The sequence below is a fragment of the Canis aureus genome, chromosome 5, assembly GCF_053574225.1.
Source record: "Canis aureus isolate CA01 chromosome 5, VMU_Caureus_v.1.0, whole genome shotgun sequence".
NCBI classification, from domain to species: Eukaryota; Metazoa; Chordata; class Mammalia; order Carnivora; family Canidae; genus Canis; species Canis aureus.
In genome coordinates, this window is record NC_135615.1 from 73,739,876 (window position 1) to 73,756,047 (window position 16,172).

The window sequence follows — 16,172 nt, forward strand, 5'->3', positions numbered from 1 at the left end:
TTGGCAATATGACCGATGGACATGGAGAGGCCAGAGGCCGGGGTGATCACCTTGGCTTATCCCCAGCTGTGCACCCGACAGGTCCAGGGCGCTGGTCTGCACAGCCCCACCTCCCAATGCTACTGCCAGTTCTTCCCAACAGGAAATACAGGAGGGTTTCAATACTCACCTGCCTGGAGGAGAAAGCTCTGGAATGGTGCATGTGGAAAGGTGGGGGCTCCCACAGCCTGGACCCAGGGCAGGAGGGACCTGAGGGAGGCGGACCTCTCTGTAAGCTCTGCCTGACGTAGGCACTGGACGAGGACTCAACCATGGCCCTGGCAACCAGAGCCCTCGCCAGGGGGCAGAGGTACTCAAGGACATCAAGAAGAAACGAGCTCGAGGGGCCAGGGGCCACTGGAGGGAGAAACAAGGACAAGACACAGTCTGGAGTCAAACTCTTTATTGCCCTGCCCAGGGAGCCCGGCAAGGAATCCACAGAGCAGAAGTGAGGGGCAGCACACGCCCTTTCCACAACTTGAAGACAGGGGGCGCCAGTGGCAGGTGGGAGGAAACAGCTCCCCTCCAGCTACCTGGGCACTGGCTGCTCTGATGCCCCCCACCACATCCTGGACCTATGGGGCACCATCACCAGTGCCCCCAGGTGAGGCCTGTACCTGGGGTGGGACCCAAGCTTTGTTTCCACTGCTCTGGTCTATGGGTGGTCACCCTGGACTTGTCAGCCATCACTCATCTCTCCAGGCTGGCTGGGGGAGCCCAGGCCCCCAACTGCAGGGGAAGATGGGCTCAAGTGCTGGGAAGCCCAGGGTGAGTGGGAAGCAGGGGCTACATGGGCTGGAGGGTGCCAGGAGATGGGGCACACTGCCCCTAGTGCAGCTTCTGGCAGACATCTGATCGGGGGCCCATCCAGCCCTACTAGATCATTCTAGAGTCTAGTGGTGAAAGTCCTAGGGCAGATTAGCTTGTGGAGACTTCTTAGTATACTCCACCTGCCCTGGGACCAGAGCCCTGGCAGGCAGATGTTCTCCAATTCCAGCTCTGGCCCCCTGTGCTGCCTTGTCCGGTGGTCCAAATGTGCTCCCTTTCCCCATCAGGCACTGGGCTGAGGCAGAGGAAGCCCAGCAGGCAGTGGCAGGAGCAGCTCTACAGAGGGAAGCTAAGGCCTTTCCAACAGATGAACAAAGAGGGTGCCTCAAGGGCAGGGCTCACAAGCCTGGGGAGGAGGGGACAGGGAGCTTCTTAGTGACCAGTGAGAAGCGCTAAGCAAACACCCCCACCCCCCTTGTCTTCAGTCCCTATTCAATCCCGTCTAGCCCAGACCCCTGGGTCTAACCAGCAAACCCATCCCTGCCTTTTGGGGCAAGAAGAATCTGGAACCAAAAGGGGTGGCAACTGTCTGTTCAGGAATCTGGTGGGCTCAGGGCCATGACGCAGCCATCACCGAAGGTTGAAGACGAGACTGACAGTTAGGATGATGCCCAGGAGGAGGACGAAGGGCAGCCAGGTCTTCACGAAAGCCCCGACACTGACAGAGAAGAGAGAGAGGAGTCTGAATAGGAAGACCCGATGAGTGGGGTGTGTTTCACAGAGTCCTGTCTGCCCACTGACCCAGATGGGGCTGCTGCTCCTGAGGAAGCTCCTGGAACCACTCCTCCACCCCCACATTTGGTCAGTCAAGGGAATGGGCCCAGCCTGGCTCAGCTGTAGGGCTGTAGGGCTGCCAATTACAGTCCCGGGCAAGGGCTGTTCCAGGTTCCTGGTAGCATCTGACATCTCACTGAGCAAGTACAAGAGATGTGTCCACCCTCTCTGGGCTTCACTGCTCTATCCACAATCACCCCTCTCTGGGGAACTCTTCACTCTTGGTGTGGAAGCCAAGGGCTGCCCTCTCAAGAGGTCCACTGGGAGGGGAGGGATCAGCAAGTTAGCGCATGATGGTGTGGCCAGAGCTGAGGGGCTGGGAGTCAGGGCTCTGCCTCAGTCTGTGTGTGACCATGGTTACGGTCTTCTCTGGGGACTTCTAAAAGACTTTGGGACTTAAAAAAAAAAAGACCCCTAAGAGTCTCCGTTTCAGAAGCTCTTAATGATGCATACAGCTAGCGAGAAGCTTAGAGAGGCTTCGAGGTGAGACCAGGCATGTGCTGGCTCCCAGGTGGGTGAATCACTCAACCTCTCTGAGCTCCCTCAACCTAAGAATTGAGGTCAAAATGCCTTTGATCTTACAGGTTGAGCCTGTGGCTTCAAAGGTCCTCCCAGGCCACCACTAAGGCCCACCTGCCCAGAACCCTGCCTCTGATGAGGAAGGGTGGGAAGGGATCCTGTAGGGCAGTTACCACCCCCTCCTTGGAGGGTCTCCATGTTCACTGGACCTGAGCACAGGGCTCTGTGGGCTCTCAGCCCCTCCAAGGAGCCAGAATCATTACCTCCATTTGACCAGGGGCAGTTGCAGCTTAGAGAGGCCAAGGCAGGTGGCTGAGATTGCACAGACTTCAGCATGGTCACCTTCCTTTCCACCAGGATCTCAGCTAGTTACTCTAGAACCCTCATGGTTCCAAACAGCAATTGCTTTGTCCCTGTTCGCTGCAGGACTCCACAAATGGCCCTGATGGGATCCTTGGGAGAGCAGCCCCAGAAGTGAGTTACGGGTGGATAGCTCACCTGACGTACTTCCCATACAGCAGGCAGAAGAAGCAGAGCGTCACCATGTTCCAGTTGGTGCTGTTGTTATAGCGCATCAAGTTCAAGGCCAACGCCACATGTGAGTGACAGTTGTCACAGCAGAGACTGTGCTAGAGATGCAGGAAGGGTTGCTTTAGGCTGGGCTATGGGGGAACTCCCACCCCAGCTCCTGTGATCAGGAGCAGCCCACCTACCATGCGGTGCTTGTACTCCTCAGAGGCGTCGTGCACAGCTGTGTCCCACGCATTGGGCCCGCTAGCGTACACCTGAGCAGGGTCCAACTTCCAGTACCTGGGAGGAGAGAGGGGGTTCTGAGCATTGGCTCACCTCTCTTACAGATAGCCTCACAAATGTTCTGGACACCTGCTCTGTGCAGGGCCCTGAGTGTGTGCTGAGGCTGCAGGGGTGAGGCAAGTCCAGGAAAAGAGCCACAAAGTGGACAACATGGTGTGACGTGCTTGATGCCATGTGAATCCTGGAGATGATATGGGGGAGTATGAGAGGCTTCGGGGGTGACATCTGAATCTAGTTTGAAAGAAGAGGGGTTGGCCATGTACAGAAGAGGGAATGGGCATTCTAGGCAGAGGGCACAGTGTGAATGGAGGGAGAGGCACAAAATTGTGCAGCACGTACCAGGAGTTAAGTGACTGGGCACGGCTGGAGGGGTCAGAGATAGGAACAGAGTGACAGAACACTGGAAGGGGAATCAGGAGATGCAGGTGAGGCCACATGGTGGGAGACCTGAATATCACTTTGAGTTTATTCACAGGCAGCATGCTCTCTGCCCCTCCCTTCCCCACACAAGACTAGGGTGAATGGGAGAAGAGCCCGTGGAGCTAAAAGCTCACAGACCTCGAGTTGGGTGAGAGTGCCTATGCCAAGGGGCAGAGGGCCCAGAGGGTCTCCAGATGGGAAGTGCTGGGAGGGCAGGGCGCCCTCTGGCTGCTGTGTGGGGAACAGCTTGGTGGAGGAGCCTAGAGGCTGTGCCTGTCCTGTGGCTGGCTGCGCAGGGGCTCCTGTCTGGAAACAGGTGCCTTTAAAAAAACAGCCTGGCAGCAGATATCCAGCCCAGAGGTCCCTGGCCAACATTTCCACCTGCCTGTAGAAGTCAGCAAGTGTTGGGGAACCAGTTCCAGACTGCCTCTGCTGTGCGGGATACCAACTCCTCCCTGAGGCCTGACTCACCAGGGGCAGCCCCAGACCACAGGGGCTGTTCTAAGCATACTGATGACAGAGACATTGTCACCAGGCCCACAGCTGAGTGGGCCCCCAAGACAGAAAAAAATTAAGGGGTGACGAGTTGGCTCAGTTGGTGAAGCATGTAACTCTTGATCTTGGGGGTTTTGAGTTTAAACCTCATGCTGGGTGTAGAGATCACTTAAAAAAAAAAAAAAAAAAAAAGAGAAAAAAACGAAGACCAATAATTCCAAACACCCAGACATACCAATAGCTCCCAGAGGGCCTGACTACTTTTATTCTAACCAGAAATTTCCAGCTGAGTTCCAAGCAGTGCCTCCTTTATACCTTAAATGGCTTGTTTATTTCTGAGGAGAAGAATTTAGATTTTGGAATGAAATACCTGGGTATGAGTCTCAGCTCTGCCACTTCCTGTATGATTGTGACCCTTTTCTTTCCTCATCCTTCCAACGGACCTGAATACAACCTTGTAGAACTGAGGCAAACTCTAGATGGTCTGTGGGTGAAGACCCAGCCAGGGACTGGTGCACGAGATGCTTGGCACACGCTGTTTGCTCTAGGAGAGCCTGGCTATCCTTCCCCTCATCCCATTCTCGGGGTGCTGACTCTCACTGTGTCCCAGAAGGCCTGGCCCTAGGGCTAGTCACATGGGTGCTCATCACTTACTTGGCGGGCTTCCCAAAGGCCATGTTGTCTTCCTGTTGAGGGACAAGAGCAGAAGTCAGTGGAGGACCTGCATCTAGCCTGGCAGACAGGACTGGCCAGCAGTGGAAGTGCAGTGATTAAGAAGGGGGTATGTCAGGAGGGCAGAAGTGGCATCTGGGCCCTGCTCTGGGGCTGGCACAGCATTTAAAGTGCCAGCAGCAGCTTTTCTGTGAGAAGGCAGCATTTCAGCAGGACTGCACAGAGCTCTGCACCCAGGAACCAAACACTTGGAGGGCCAGTCACGACTGCCCTTCTGTGTGGCTCCCAGGTATAATTCTCTCACTCTCTCTAGCCCTCATTTGCTCCAAGTTCTCTGATCAATCTCACATTGCTCACGGGGAGGCAGTTTCCTCTGTGGTATAAATGACAACACTCTCTGACCTGACCCGACAACAGTGGCCCACAGAGGCTCTTCTCTGTCTGGTAACCTGACTGAATCATTCAGAGCAAGTCTAGGGGTTGGGGAATACTTCCTATGAGGGATGTTTCATCCAAGCTCCAGACCTGCCATACAAGGGCTGGGGCAGATTTTGGGTTCAGAATCAAGAAGACCCAGCTGACAGAGCTGGTCAAAGATGAATTATGATAAGAATATATAAGAGCAAAACACCTTTGTCATGTTAAGATGGTCATGACAACTATTAATACAAACAGACTGGTACCATCACATCCCTTCATTCCAGCCTCTGATGGAGATAAAGCTATGCCCTGGCAACAGGCAGGATGCTGCTGCTCATCTGGAACAGGCCCACTGTACCCATCTTGAGCACATCCCCTAAGAACACAGCTGTTCCATTCTATAAGCCCCACCCCCTCTTCTCCATGGTCACACCCAGAGAACCACATCAGCCTCCCGTGTCCCCACCTTGTGACTCCCACCTTCTGAAGGTCCAGAGATGTGGTTCCTGGATGGTCTGACTCTCCACTCTTGCCTCTAACCCCCACCCATGTCTTGGTACCCCAGGGATGGGCAAAGGACTGGGTCAGTTACTTAAGAATCCTTCTGGCCACACTGCCCTCCTGGCCTGTCCTGGAGGCAAGAGAAGGGGGAGAGGGGTCAAACACTGGTGAAGAGCAGAGGGCCAGTGCCAGGACTGTCTGGTACCTACATTCTCCTGGGCCTTGGGCAGACTGGAAAGCCGCCTCAGGTAGGACAGGCCAGTCTTCTACGTAAGCCTTGGAACTCACTGGAGGGAGGCCAGACGGGAACTCACCGAGACAAAGTAGGGGCCAGCAAAATCCCGAATGACTCCTGTGGATGTGCAGATGCCCATGTGGCCGATGATGGGGAAAAACCACCTGCGAAAAAAGACAGGGAAGGGACAGAGCTTAGGGTGTCTTTCAGCTAGTCAGAAAGACACTGGGGACACTCCATCCAGTGTGAGAGTATGTGAATATTGTGCAATGAGTGCCAGTTAGCGAGGCTGGGAGGCTGGGGAAGGACAGAAGAGGGGTGAGTGCAAACGAACACCACAGTGGAATACCACTGCACCCTAAGAATGGCTAAACCATAGGGATGGTAACATGGAGTATGGGGAGGCTGGGGGGCAACTGGAAATGTTTCTACTGCCTTCAAAAACCAGCAGTTACTCTATGCCTCAGCAATCCCATTTAAGAGTGGACACTCAGGTGAAACAAATGTCCACTGATGCCAGGTATGAGAATACTCATAGCTTTTACTATGATAATAGTAATAATACTCCCCTTTTTGTAACTTTTTTATTGAGACATAACAAACACTGTAGGGATCCCTGGGTGGCTCAGCTGCTTGGCGCCTGCCTTTGGCCCAGGGCGCGATCCTGGAGTCCCGGGATCGAGTCCCACGTCGGGCTCCCGGCATGGGGCCTGCTTCTCCCTCTGCCTGTGTCTTCTGCCTTTCTCTCTCTCTATGTCTATCATGAATAAATAAATAAATCTTAAAAAAAAAAGTTACAAAAAATGTGAGAGGGAGACACTGAAACCAATCTATTGGTGGGGGAAGGGTTTCAGGGATGGCTGCTCTTAAGAGATGATGAAGTAACAATAGGTGGAAGGATAATGAAGACAAAAGCACGGTGTATTCCAGGAACTTAAAGCCCAAATTTTTAAAAAACCAAATCTCAGTTGGACCCCAATATGCAAAACATATAGGAACCCCTGATCTGTCTAGGGCATGAGAACCATGGTACTACAAGGGTGTAGGTGCTGAACAGACTGATCCAGTTTGAGGACTCGTGGGGAGGGGGTGGGGAGAGAACTCATTACAAGGCCAGTGGCCGAGTGCTGGTTTGAAAGCTGCATCCTGCTAGGGAGAGGTAAAACCTCTCAAGGTTTGGCTCAAGGAAGCAATCATTAGGGGATGGAGCAGTCAGCAAAAGCTTTGCAGAGGAGGTGACTTTCAACCCTGACCTGTGAAAGGACAGGATGTCTGTCATCAGGCAGAAAGCAAAACTCCAAAGCATCAAAGTGCTGCAGGTGTCTGGAGGACGTGAGGGGACCAAGAGTGGAGGGAAGAAAGGCAGCCAGTTCAGAGACTGTTTTGGAATACTGGCAAGAGATGATGGTGATCCTGACTAGAGTATTGGTGGGTGGTAAGGTGGCTGAGACGCAGATGGATTCAAAAGATCCTTAAAAAGAACGCTGGGCAGTTTTATGACCAATGGGACAAAGGCCTTCCTAGGTCTGCTTCCCGGGCATCTGAAAGGATGATGTGGCCAGAGCCGTGTCTTGGGAACATAATCCAGGTTCCACTGTTCCCTTGCTTAACACTCATTAATGGCTTCCTGTTATACTTAAAATATACTTAAAATTCCTTCCAACAGTTTGGGTTTGCTTATTCCTTGATATCACCTCACCCCTCTTTCTAGCTACATTGCCTGCTTCAGGTTCCTCAAACACACCAAATCTTCCCACTTCAATGCTTTTTGCATTTGCCTCTGTCTGAAACACTCTTCCTCCAGAGCTTCACACAGCTGGCTGCTTCTCATTATTTAGGCCTCAGCTTGACTGTTCAATTGGGAGGTTTTCCCTGACCATGGTTTTTAGAGCAGCCACACACCACCCCAGGAATCCCAGATCTCATCACTCTGCTTTAATTTCTTCATAGTATCTACTACTATCTGAAATTAATCTTGTTTACTCACAGGGATACTGTCTTTCCCCACTAGTAGATAAACTCCAAGAAAGCAGGGATTTCCTTATTTGTTACAGTCCCCAGAACAGTGCCTGGCATGCAGCTGGAGCTAAGAATTCATTGACTGATAAATGATGAATGACGGAATGTCCTGAATTTTTTAGTGGAGTCAGGCTCTGAATTCAGAGCTGGGTTGAATCTTGACTTTGTTTTGGGCAAGTTACTCATTCCCAACTTTGTCAGTGAGAGGTGGATAGTAATAAATACCTCAATGTGGGGCTACTCTGAGGATTAACAGGCTATGTTTGCGAAGTGCTTAACACACTTCCTTGCATTTGTAGTTGCTCAATGTCGTTACCATGAAGTGCTCGATAAGTACTTGCTATCTAATTGGCTGGACTGGCATAGAATAAGTTGCTAAAGAGCTATGGTGGCTATAGGCTAGACACTCAGAATTATGGGAAAGTAACTCCTCTGGCTTTTCTCAGACCCTGATTTCAGAAACCACCCTCCACCCCCATCTCAGTTCCTTTCATCTGGATGGGGAGAAGGTCTGGGTTTGACCAGTAACCCACATACCACAGCTGTGCCGGAAATCAGAGTAAAGGCTGGAGACAACAGCAGAGCCCTCAGCCTAGGGAAGCCTCAGAGAAGAAACTCTCTAAGTATTTGTCAGTCTGGAAGCACCATGAAGGCAAACTCCAAAGCTGCTTTGTGGACTACTGTCTACTCAGACCCAGTACATAATAGATCCTCAATAATTACTCATTGAAGGAAGGGAGGAAGGAAGGAAAGAAGTTAGGAAGTTCCTAACCTTGGAGAGCTCCACCTGGTAGACTATCTCAGTGGAAAGAGCCTCACGCTGGCTTCTAAGCCTTTATTTCCTCATCTACAAAATGGGGATGACAGTATCTATTTTCATTAGGTTGACATAAGGACTGAGATAATGAATATAAAATGCTTAGAATAGAGTCCAGAACAGAGCATGTATTCAATCTTAGCTGCTTTTATTAGTAGCAGTAGCTATTATCTGGCTTTTCATGCAGAATTATCAACATCTTTGAGGGGTGGACAGATCCTTGGATTCATTTGCCTCCTCTTTGATCCCCTTTCCAAAGACAGATGACAGACAGTTCCTTGTGCCACATCTATTCCTAGTTCTGCACTCTAGGTCAGCTATCATCACGATGCACTGCGATGGTTAGTTCCTCTCTGTCTCCCCCTTCTGCTGGAGGTTTGACGGGGGAACTCTGGCTTATTTATTTTATGAACACATGCACATAGGTGAGAACAGAAATGGGGTGTGAGCTGTTCCTGCCCAGCTGACTGGGGATCATGATGCCTCCACCTGATGTTGTTACCAGGTCTCTGGAAAAGAGAGGATTCTATGAATGTGTTTCTGAGAACAGGGAAAAACCAAAGAGGTCTTAAGAAAAAAAAGACAGGTTTTCAATAAAACCGATATATTCCTTGAATACCCCTTCCAGTTATTCTCATGTTAACATTTTATTTTCTTCATAGCACTAGTCACTATCAGAAGCACTTTATTAGCTTACTTGTTTACTATCTCCTTTCACCATGATTTAAACTCTGTGACAGCAAGGATCCTATCTGCTTCATTTGTCACTTTATGTTTTTATCACTTTGAACTACTCTAGGCACAAAGGAGTCAACTTAGCAAATGTATTACAAGAACACTGAATGAATGAATGAATGAATGAACACACTTTCTTAACATTTTTATTTTTAAAGGATTCAGACTTGAAAACTTTTAAACCAAATGCATAAACATTTGAAAACACAAGCAAGTGAAGTATTTTAACATAATACAAAAAGTCATTTTTGGATCATCAACATATAAGGCCAGAAAAATGATCCCTTCTCCACACCACTTGGCTGTTTATGATACAGGGAACAAATTTATCTCATCAGGTGAGGGGAGGCAATCAAAAGAGAGCATGTTATGGAGTCAGAAAGTCGACTGAGTTTGGGATGCCCTTGCTCACTGGCATGTGAACCTGACCAAGACCTTTAATGGTAAAGCGGAAGCTCAGTGTCATCATCTGTGAAATTACTACCTTAGAAAATGACCGTGACATTCAGAGGAAATAGGTGTGAAAGAACTTGAGCAATGGTCCAGCACTGTGAGGTGTGGTTTTTAGCAGTTGTCAAGGCTGAGGGAGGAGAGCAAACCAGCTCCCCCAACCCAGGAGCACCTGCTCTCTCTCCTGACAAAGAAGGAGGTCAAGGAAGGCGCGCTGCCTTGGGAGGCAGACATCCTGGGACCTAACCTCGCTTGGCAACTGAAATTGCGTGTGATCTCCAGCCTCATCACCTGGGAGACAAAGCGCTGGACTCCCAGGTCTCTGGGGCCCCTCGTCACTGTTGACATCTCAGGAGGCAGTGTGGTCCCAGCCACACTCCCGGCTCTCGCCTCTGGACTGTCTTGCGTATAAAGAAGTGATCAGCAAGCATTTGCTCAATGAACGAATAAAGCAGTGAATGAGTGAAGGTGTCTCCTCAGCCCCGGTGAGGGGCCCCTCTTCCGTACGCCCACAGGTCCCGCGCTTCCCAGACACACAGGACCTTTTCCGCCGCTCTACAACCGTCCTTCTCCCTGACTACACCAGGTGTCATGAGGGCGAGGAGCGAGTCCCATCTGTCATCAGAAACTGGCACGGCGCAGGTGACGGGGTTCTGTGACTGGGCGAGGGGTGCGGGCCGGACCCGAGGGAAGGGCTTGCAGCACGTCGGAGCCGCAGGCTTGGCCCGGCCCTCCCCGCCCCCCCGACTCTCCCCGTCCCTCGGCGGACGCCGGGCGAGACTCACGTGAGCACCGGGATGGGCGTCCACACCACGCAGTAGGGGAAGCGGCTCCGGTCCACGTCCATGGCGCTGCTGCCCGAGCCGCTGAATTGCTTCTTGTCCGTCTCGGCCGCCGTCGGTGCCTCCACTTCCGCCATCCCGGGTGGGGGCGGCGGCGGCGGCAACAGGAGCGGCGAACTCCCTTCCGCTTCCGCCATGCTGCGCGCCCCCCGCTCCGGCGGGCCCCGGGCTCCGGCGCCGCTCGCCCCGTGGCGTCACTTCCTGGAGGTGGGGTCCGCCGGCTTTGCCTTCCCCCTGGGAATCGGGGCCGCAAGCCTCTGGGCCGGGCCTGCGGGGCCCCGTGCCTCGGCGCCGGCCAGCCTCGCGGGTTTGCGGCCGCACGACCGCGCGGAGGGAGAGATGCCCTCAGGCAGCGCGCAGTCTGGCGCGGGAGCCAGACCGAGAGCTCCGTGCTTCAGAACGTGAGGCCTCCCAGGAGGCGCGATGCCGTCGCTATTTATTGAGCGCTTCCTGAGGGGCCAAGCACTGGACATACATTGCTTTTAACCCCCATAAACTGGTTTGACAAGCGAGTTTAGGTGTTTCCCCCAGGTTGCAAGTGAGAAACTGAGGCTCAAGAGGTGCGGTGAGTGGCCACGCTCGAACCCGAGTCTGTGTCCCTTGCCCTTTTCATTCTGTGGTCTCTCATGAGGTGGTGGCGCAGAGGAAGGCCAGACTAAGATGCCGTGTGGTGTGCTAGGAGCAGGGGAGACTTGCCGGGAGCTGTCTGGGCCGTCTTGGTGTTGGCCAGGTGGCACAGAGGTTGGGGGTGCGGGGATGCGTGCAGCCGTGCAAAGAAAGAAGCCGTGCAAAGAAAGAAAAGGCTTTGCAGAGCGCAGGGTACAGGACTGTGAATATCACCTTGGTTGCAATCACAAACCTTAGATGTGATCCGAACCCTTCGTGGCGCAAATGGAAAAACTGAGGCTCAAGAAGTTCATTAATTGAGATCACACACAACCAGTATAAGGCAGGCAGGCTTAAATCTTGGGTTTTGGGGGCTTTCTAAAGGATGCCAAGATAGCCAAAGAAAATGGAATCCGCTGGGATGGGAAGGGGAAATGTGGGATGAGAAGGAAGACAGCAGCTAAAAATCAGGCTAGGAGGAGGTAGGGACAAAATCAGAAAAACGGGAGCTATGCCTTCTTGGGAACGTCTTTTTCTTCCACTGAATTACCCTCTCAATGCTGACCTATAGAAAGCCTGCTGTCCTGTTACATATCTGTTATGGAACTAAACTCCTCGATTTCAGTACTTAGCCTAGCTCCTAGTACAGAGCAGATGTCCACTAGATGTGTTTTAATGACTGAATGGATGTTTTATAAAGGCCTTACAGATGTCACAGCTGAAAATGATTCTAATGTTCTCAAAAATTTTTGAGTAGGTTTGTGCCCCTCCTGTGACCCATGTGTAGTGTGGAATCCTTGAAGACCAACAACCAGCATCTAGCACAGAGTTTGGAATTTATTAGGTGTGCAGTATATGTTTGTTGATGAATAAATTACATTACTTCTTGATTCAATCAAGATAGGTAATCTCTTCTGGATCACAGGCTCTGAGGAAGGTCTTTGCCTTAGATATTCTTCCGTCATCACAGTCAATCCATAATTCTGGCTGGTGGGCGCCCGTTAGTCACATATTGTGTATATGGGTGAATAAATAACCAAAGTAAGTTTTTCTTAGGGTCTGCCACAAATGTGGTAGTACTAACACAAGTACCACCTTTACTCTTGACAGCCTTTAGTGGCTTCTCATTGTACTTAGGACAAAACACAAATATCTTACCATGGCTTGCAAGGCCCTGCATCATCAGGCCTTTTTTTTGTTGTTGTTCACTACACTATAGCCACCCTGGCTTCTTTTTCAGTTCCTCTCGTGTACCACACTCTTTCATGCCCCCAGGGACTTGGCACACACTCCTCTGCTGAATGTTCCCACCCCCCTCTTAAGCTGGCTAACTTTTTTTTTTTAAAGATTTTATTTATTTATTCATGAGAGACCCACACATACAGAGGCAGAGATACAAGGCAGAGGGAGAAGCAGGCTCCCTGCAGGGAGCCTGACGTGGGACTAGATCCCTGGTCTCCAGAATCCCGCCCTGGGCCAAAGGCGGTGGTAAACCTGGTAAACCACTAAGCCACCGGGGCTGCCCACGCTGGCTAACTTCTATTTATCCTTCAAGTCTTAGATTAAATGTGGCTTTCTCAGAGAGTCCTTCCCAATATAAATCAGAAGGCCCCTGTTAATCTCCCTTGGAAAAAAAAAAAAATCTCCCTTGGGACATCCTGTTCTTTTCCTTCAAAGCACATTTTTAACTGTATTTTTTTTTAATTTTTATTTATTTATGATAGTCACAGAGAGAGAGGCAGAGACACAGGCAGAGGGAGAAGCAGGCTCCATGCACCGGGAGCCCGATGTGGGATTCGATCCTGGGTCTCCAGGATCACGCCCTGGGCCAAAGGCAGGCACCAAACCGCTGCGCCACCCAGGGATCCCTTAACTGTATTTTTGGAATCCCACACTAGGCTGGAAACTCCTTGAGGGCAGATAATACATTTGTTTACTTCTGTAAACCTAGTGCCTAGTAGTCTCTAGCAGAATAGCATCTGCATCTGCTTAATAAATATTTGCAAAAATGAACGAAATGGCACACACTTATAAACTTGGTATCATATGCTGGCTACAGACTGTCCTAGGACAGGGGCCTGTCTTTATCACCTGCTACCTCTTGGTGTCCTAAGCTTTTTTAAGGGGCCCATGGAGGTTGCTGGGCACAGTGCTTGGGAGTAGCGTCTAGTCAAAGATCCTTAGCTCCTTGGCCTAGGCAGCTGCAGAAGCGTAGGCATAAAGATGGCCAGGTACCTGGAGAAAGAAACCAGCTCCTCTGACTTCTCTGGGGCTCTCTCCCAGGCTTCTCCCCTCACCACCTCTCAGTCTCTCCACAGGCCCCATCTCACATGCACACATCACCTGGGTTTCCCACCCAACGTAAAAGCCTCCCTAGCCTGTGCCTTGCCTCCTCTGCTGCTGCCACCTCTATCACCCACAGACAGATGGGAAATCTCCATCAGACTAACACTTCCTTCCAGGCTCAGAGGATCACAGCAGGGTCCTGGAAGAAGCTCCACTAACAGGCAGCTCAGGAAAGGATTGATAGGATTCATAGCTACCCCTCCCCTCAACACACACACCGACCTAAAATAGGAATGACCATCTGGATCCACTTATAGGGCTGGCTGGGGGAGGGAAGGATAGTAGAGCCGGAACTGTCAAGCTGGGAAATCTTCGAGGGCAAGATGCTGCTTGTTTGATGGGTGAACTCAGGGCACGTTCTCTCGGTGGGAGTCAGGGCACCCCCTCACTTGGCTCCATTTATGAGTCCCCGGGGCTCACACGCCACCTGCCTTCCACTATCTCACTCCTCATCCTGGCATTCAAGGCCCCCATGGTCTGGCTTTGAACCTCAACCTACTTTTCAAGCCTCATCTCTCACTATTGCCCTCGGGACTTGCTTGGCGTTAACCTCACTGAGCTGTTTGCCCTTCAGAGAATGAGACCTGCACTTCATACCTCATGTCTTTGCTTACACTATTCCTTCAGTGGAATGCCCTTCCCCTACTCTCTCATACTACTTTCAAGGTTTCTGGCAAATGTTCCCTCTTTGCTCCCAGAGCACGAAGGCTGTGTTTCTACCTATTGAATATTCATGTGTACTTGCATTAGCATTAGCTGTTTACGTGTCTGTCTCCGCTGAGGGACTGTGAACTCCTTGAGAAGGGGTCTGACTGGATCTATTGGTCCCTGTAGCCAAGCACAGCACCTGCAGATAGGAAGTGCTCAGGGAATGCCACCATTGCTATTTATTGATCATAGGTGGTCTCCTTCAGGCTCTGGGGAAGAATTACCTCGATCAATAACCCCAGGAAGCAGGGCCAAGCCAGTGGGCGGTCAGGGGCAGGCTGGAGTTGCTGCTGGGCATCATGCAGTGTGTCTGGCCTATGGGAGGGTGGAGTCCTCTCTTCTTCAGCCTTTCTGTTCCTGCCTCATTCATTATCTTCTCTGGCTCCTGGACATTGGGATTCTCCCCCATTAAACCCTGAACTGTCTTCCAGGATGGCTCCAAACCTCTCCATGGTGGGGAGAATAGACAATCTGACTCTTCGGACATTAGAATTTACAAAACGACTTCCTTCTCTGTTCTGTTTTATAGATGGCAAACTTGCCTGAGATTATTGAAAGCACAGCTAGGACCAGATTCTACATCTCCTACACCCTGGTGGACAGTAAAGTATGACGGTTAAACATGTGAACTCTGGAGTCAGCCAGCAAGCCCAGTGTTTCAACCTAAGCTTTGTCAGTGGTTGTCATATCTTAGGAAAGTAACTGAGACTCTTGGCATCGGTTTCCTCACATCTAATATGGGAAACGGTAATTCACATATAGAGTTCTTATAAGGTTTATTTGACAGGCTATACCTGAACAGCTCCTGGCCCCAAATAAACTCAATTTTAGCTATTATAGCAGTGAAAGCCACACATCACAATTGTAGAACTCTTACTTAAAAAGTACTTTGATGCATATAATCTATGATTAGGGACCTTCTTACAATGTAGTGAAGTAACTGGAGCAGGTATTAATATACCCATTTTACTGATGAGAAAAATGAGCCCAGAGAGGTTCAAGAACTTTTCTGAAATCTAAGCACATATTAGATAAGAGTTGGGGTTTTTGAGCCTCAACCCTGGCTGTCTCTGCTGGTGACCCCTCTTAGGTCTACTGAAGAGTCACGAGGCTGAGACCAGCTTGAGATTCCGTAAATCACCACAAAATAGGTGCAAAGTATAGCTCATTAGGACCAGGCTATTTTATATACATAAAAAAGAAACCAGTCAAGAGCAGGAGGCAGAACAAGACTGAACAATAGAGTACCCCATGCCTGCCATCATGTCCATCAGAATGCTTTCCTCCTTTACCACCCATACCAGACACAGAGCCTGGCAAACCAGTGGGGAGAATGTACTGGGGAGGACTCCTGATTCCCACTGAAATCCAATGTTCAGGGACGATGCACAGTCTGCATTTCTATTCCACATCTTCCAAATAATGTGGAGGTACCAGGAGGGCAGGGATTAGTCTGTTGTATGCACTTTCATTAAGCCAGTGCTGGGCACAGAGGAGGAGTTAAAAAAGTTTCATGATATTTAAATAAGATGATTTTTAAAGACTTGGACTAGGTGGGATGCCTGGGTGGCTCAGCAGTTGAGCCTTGGTTCAGGGTGTGATCCTGGAGTCCTGGAATCGAGTCCCACGTCAGGCTCCCTGCATGGATCCTGCTTCTTCTCTCTCTGCTTGTGTCTCTGCCTCTCTCTGTATGTCTCTCATGAATAAATAAAATCTTAAAAAAAAAAAAAAGACTTGGACTAGGAATAAGAGTTTAGGGATCTAGTCCTGGTTTTGGTGCCTTTTTTTTTTTTTTAAAGATTTATTCATGAGAGAGAGAGAGAGAGAGAGAGAGAGAGAGAGAGGCAGAGGCAGGCAGAGGAAGAAGCAGGCTTCCTGTGGGGAGCTTGATGCAGGACTCGATCCCAGGACCCCGGAATCACCCTGAGCCAAA

General features: G+C 50.6%; 1 protein-coding gene across 1 annotated transcript; it reads right to left on the minus strand.

The window, feature by feature from the left end:
* Window positions 1–427: 427 nt before the first annotated feature.
* On the minus strand, window positions 428–10,768 carry TMEM222 (transmembrane protein 222). The gene is made up of 6 exons (XM_077898931.1): window positions 10,523–10,768; window positions 5,796–5,880; window positions 4,543–4,574; window positions 2,874–2,970; window positions 2,659–2,789; window positions 428–1,525 (listed from the first exon to the last, which is right to left on the minus strand). Exons 1-6 carry the CDS (start codon window positions 10,714–10,716, stop codon window positions 1,438–1,440), a joined length of 627 nt encoding a protein of 208 aa, XP_077755057.1. The 5' UTR covers window positions 10,717–10,768; the 3' UTR covers window positions 428–1,437.
* Window positions 10,769–16,172: the final 5,404 nt, after the last annotated feature.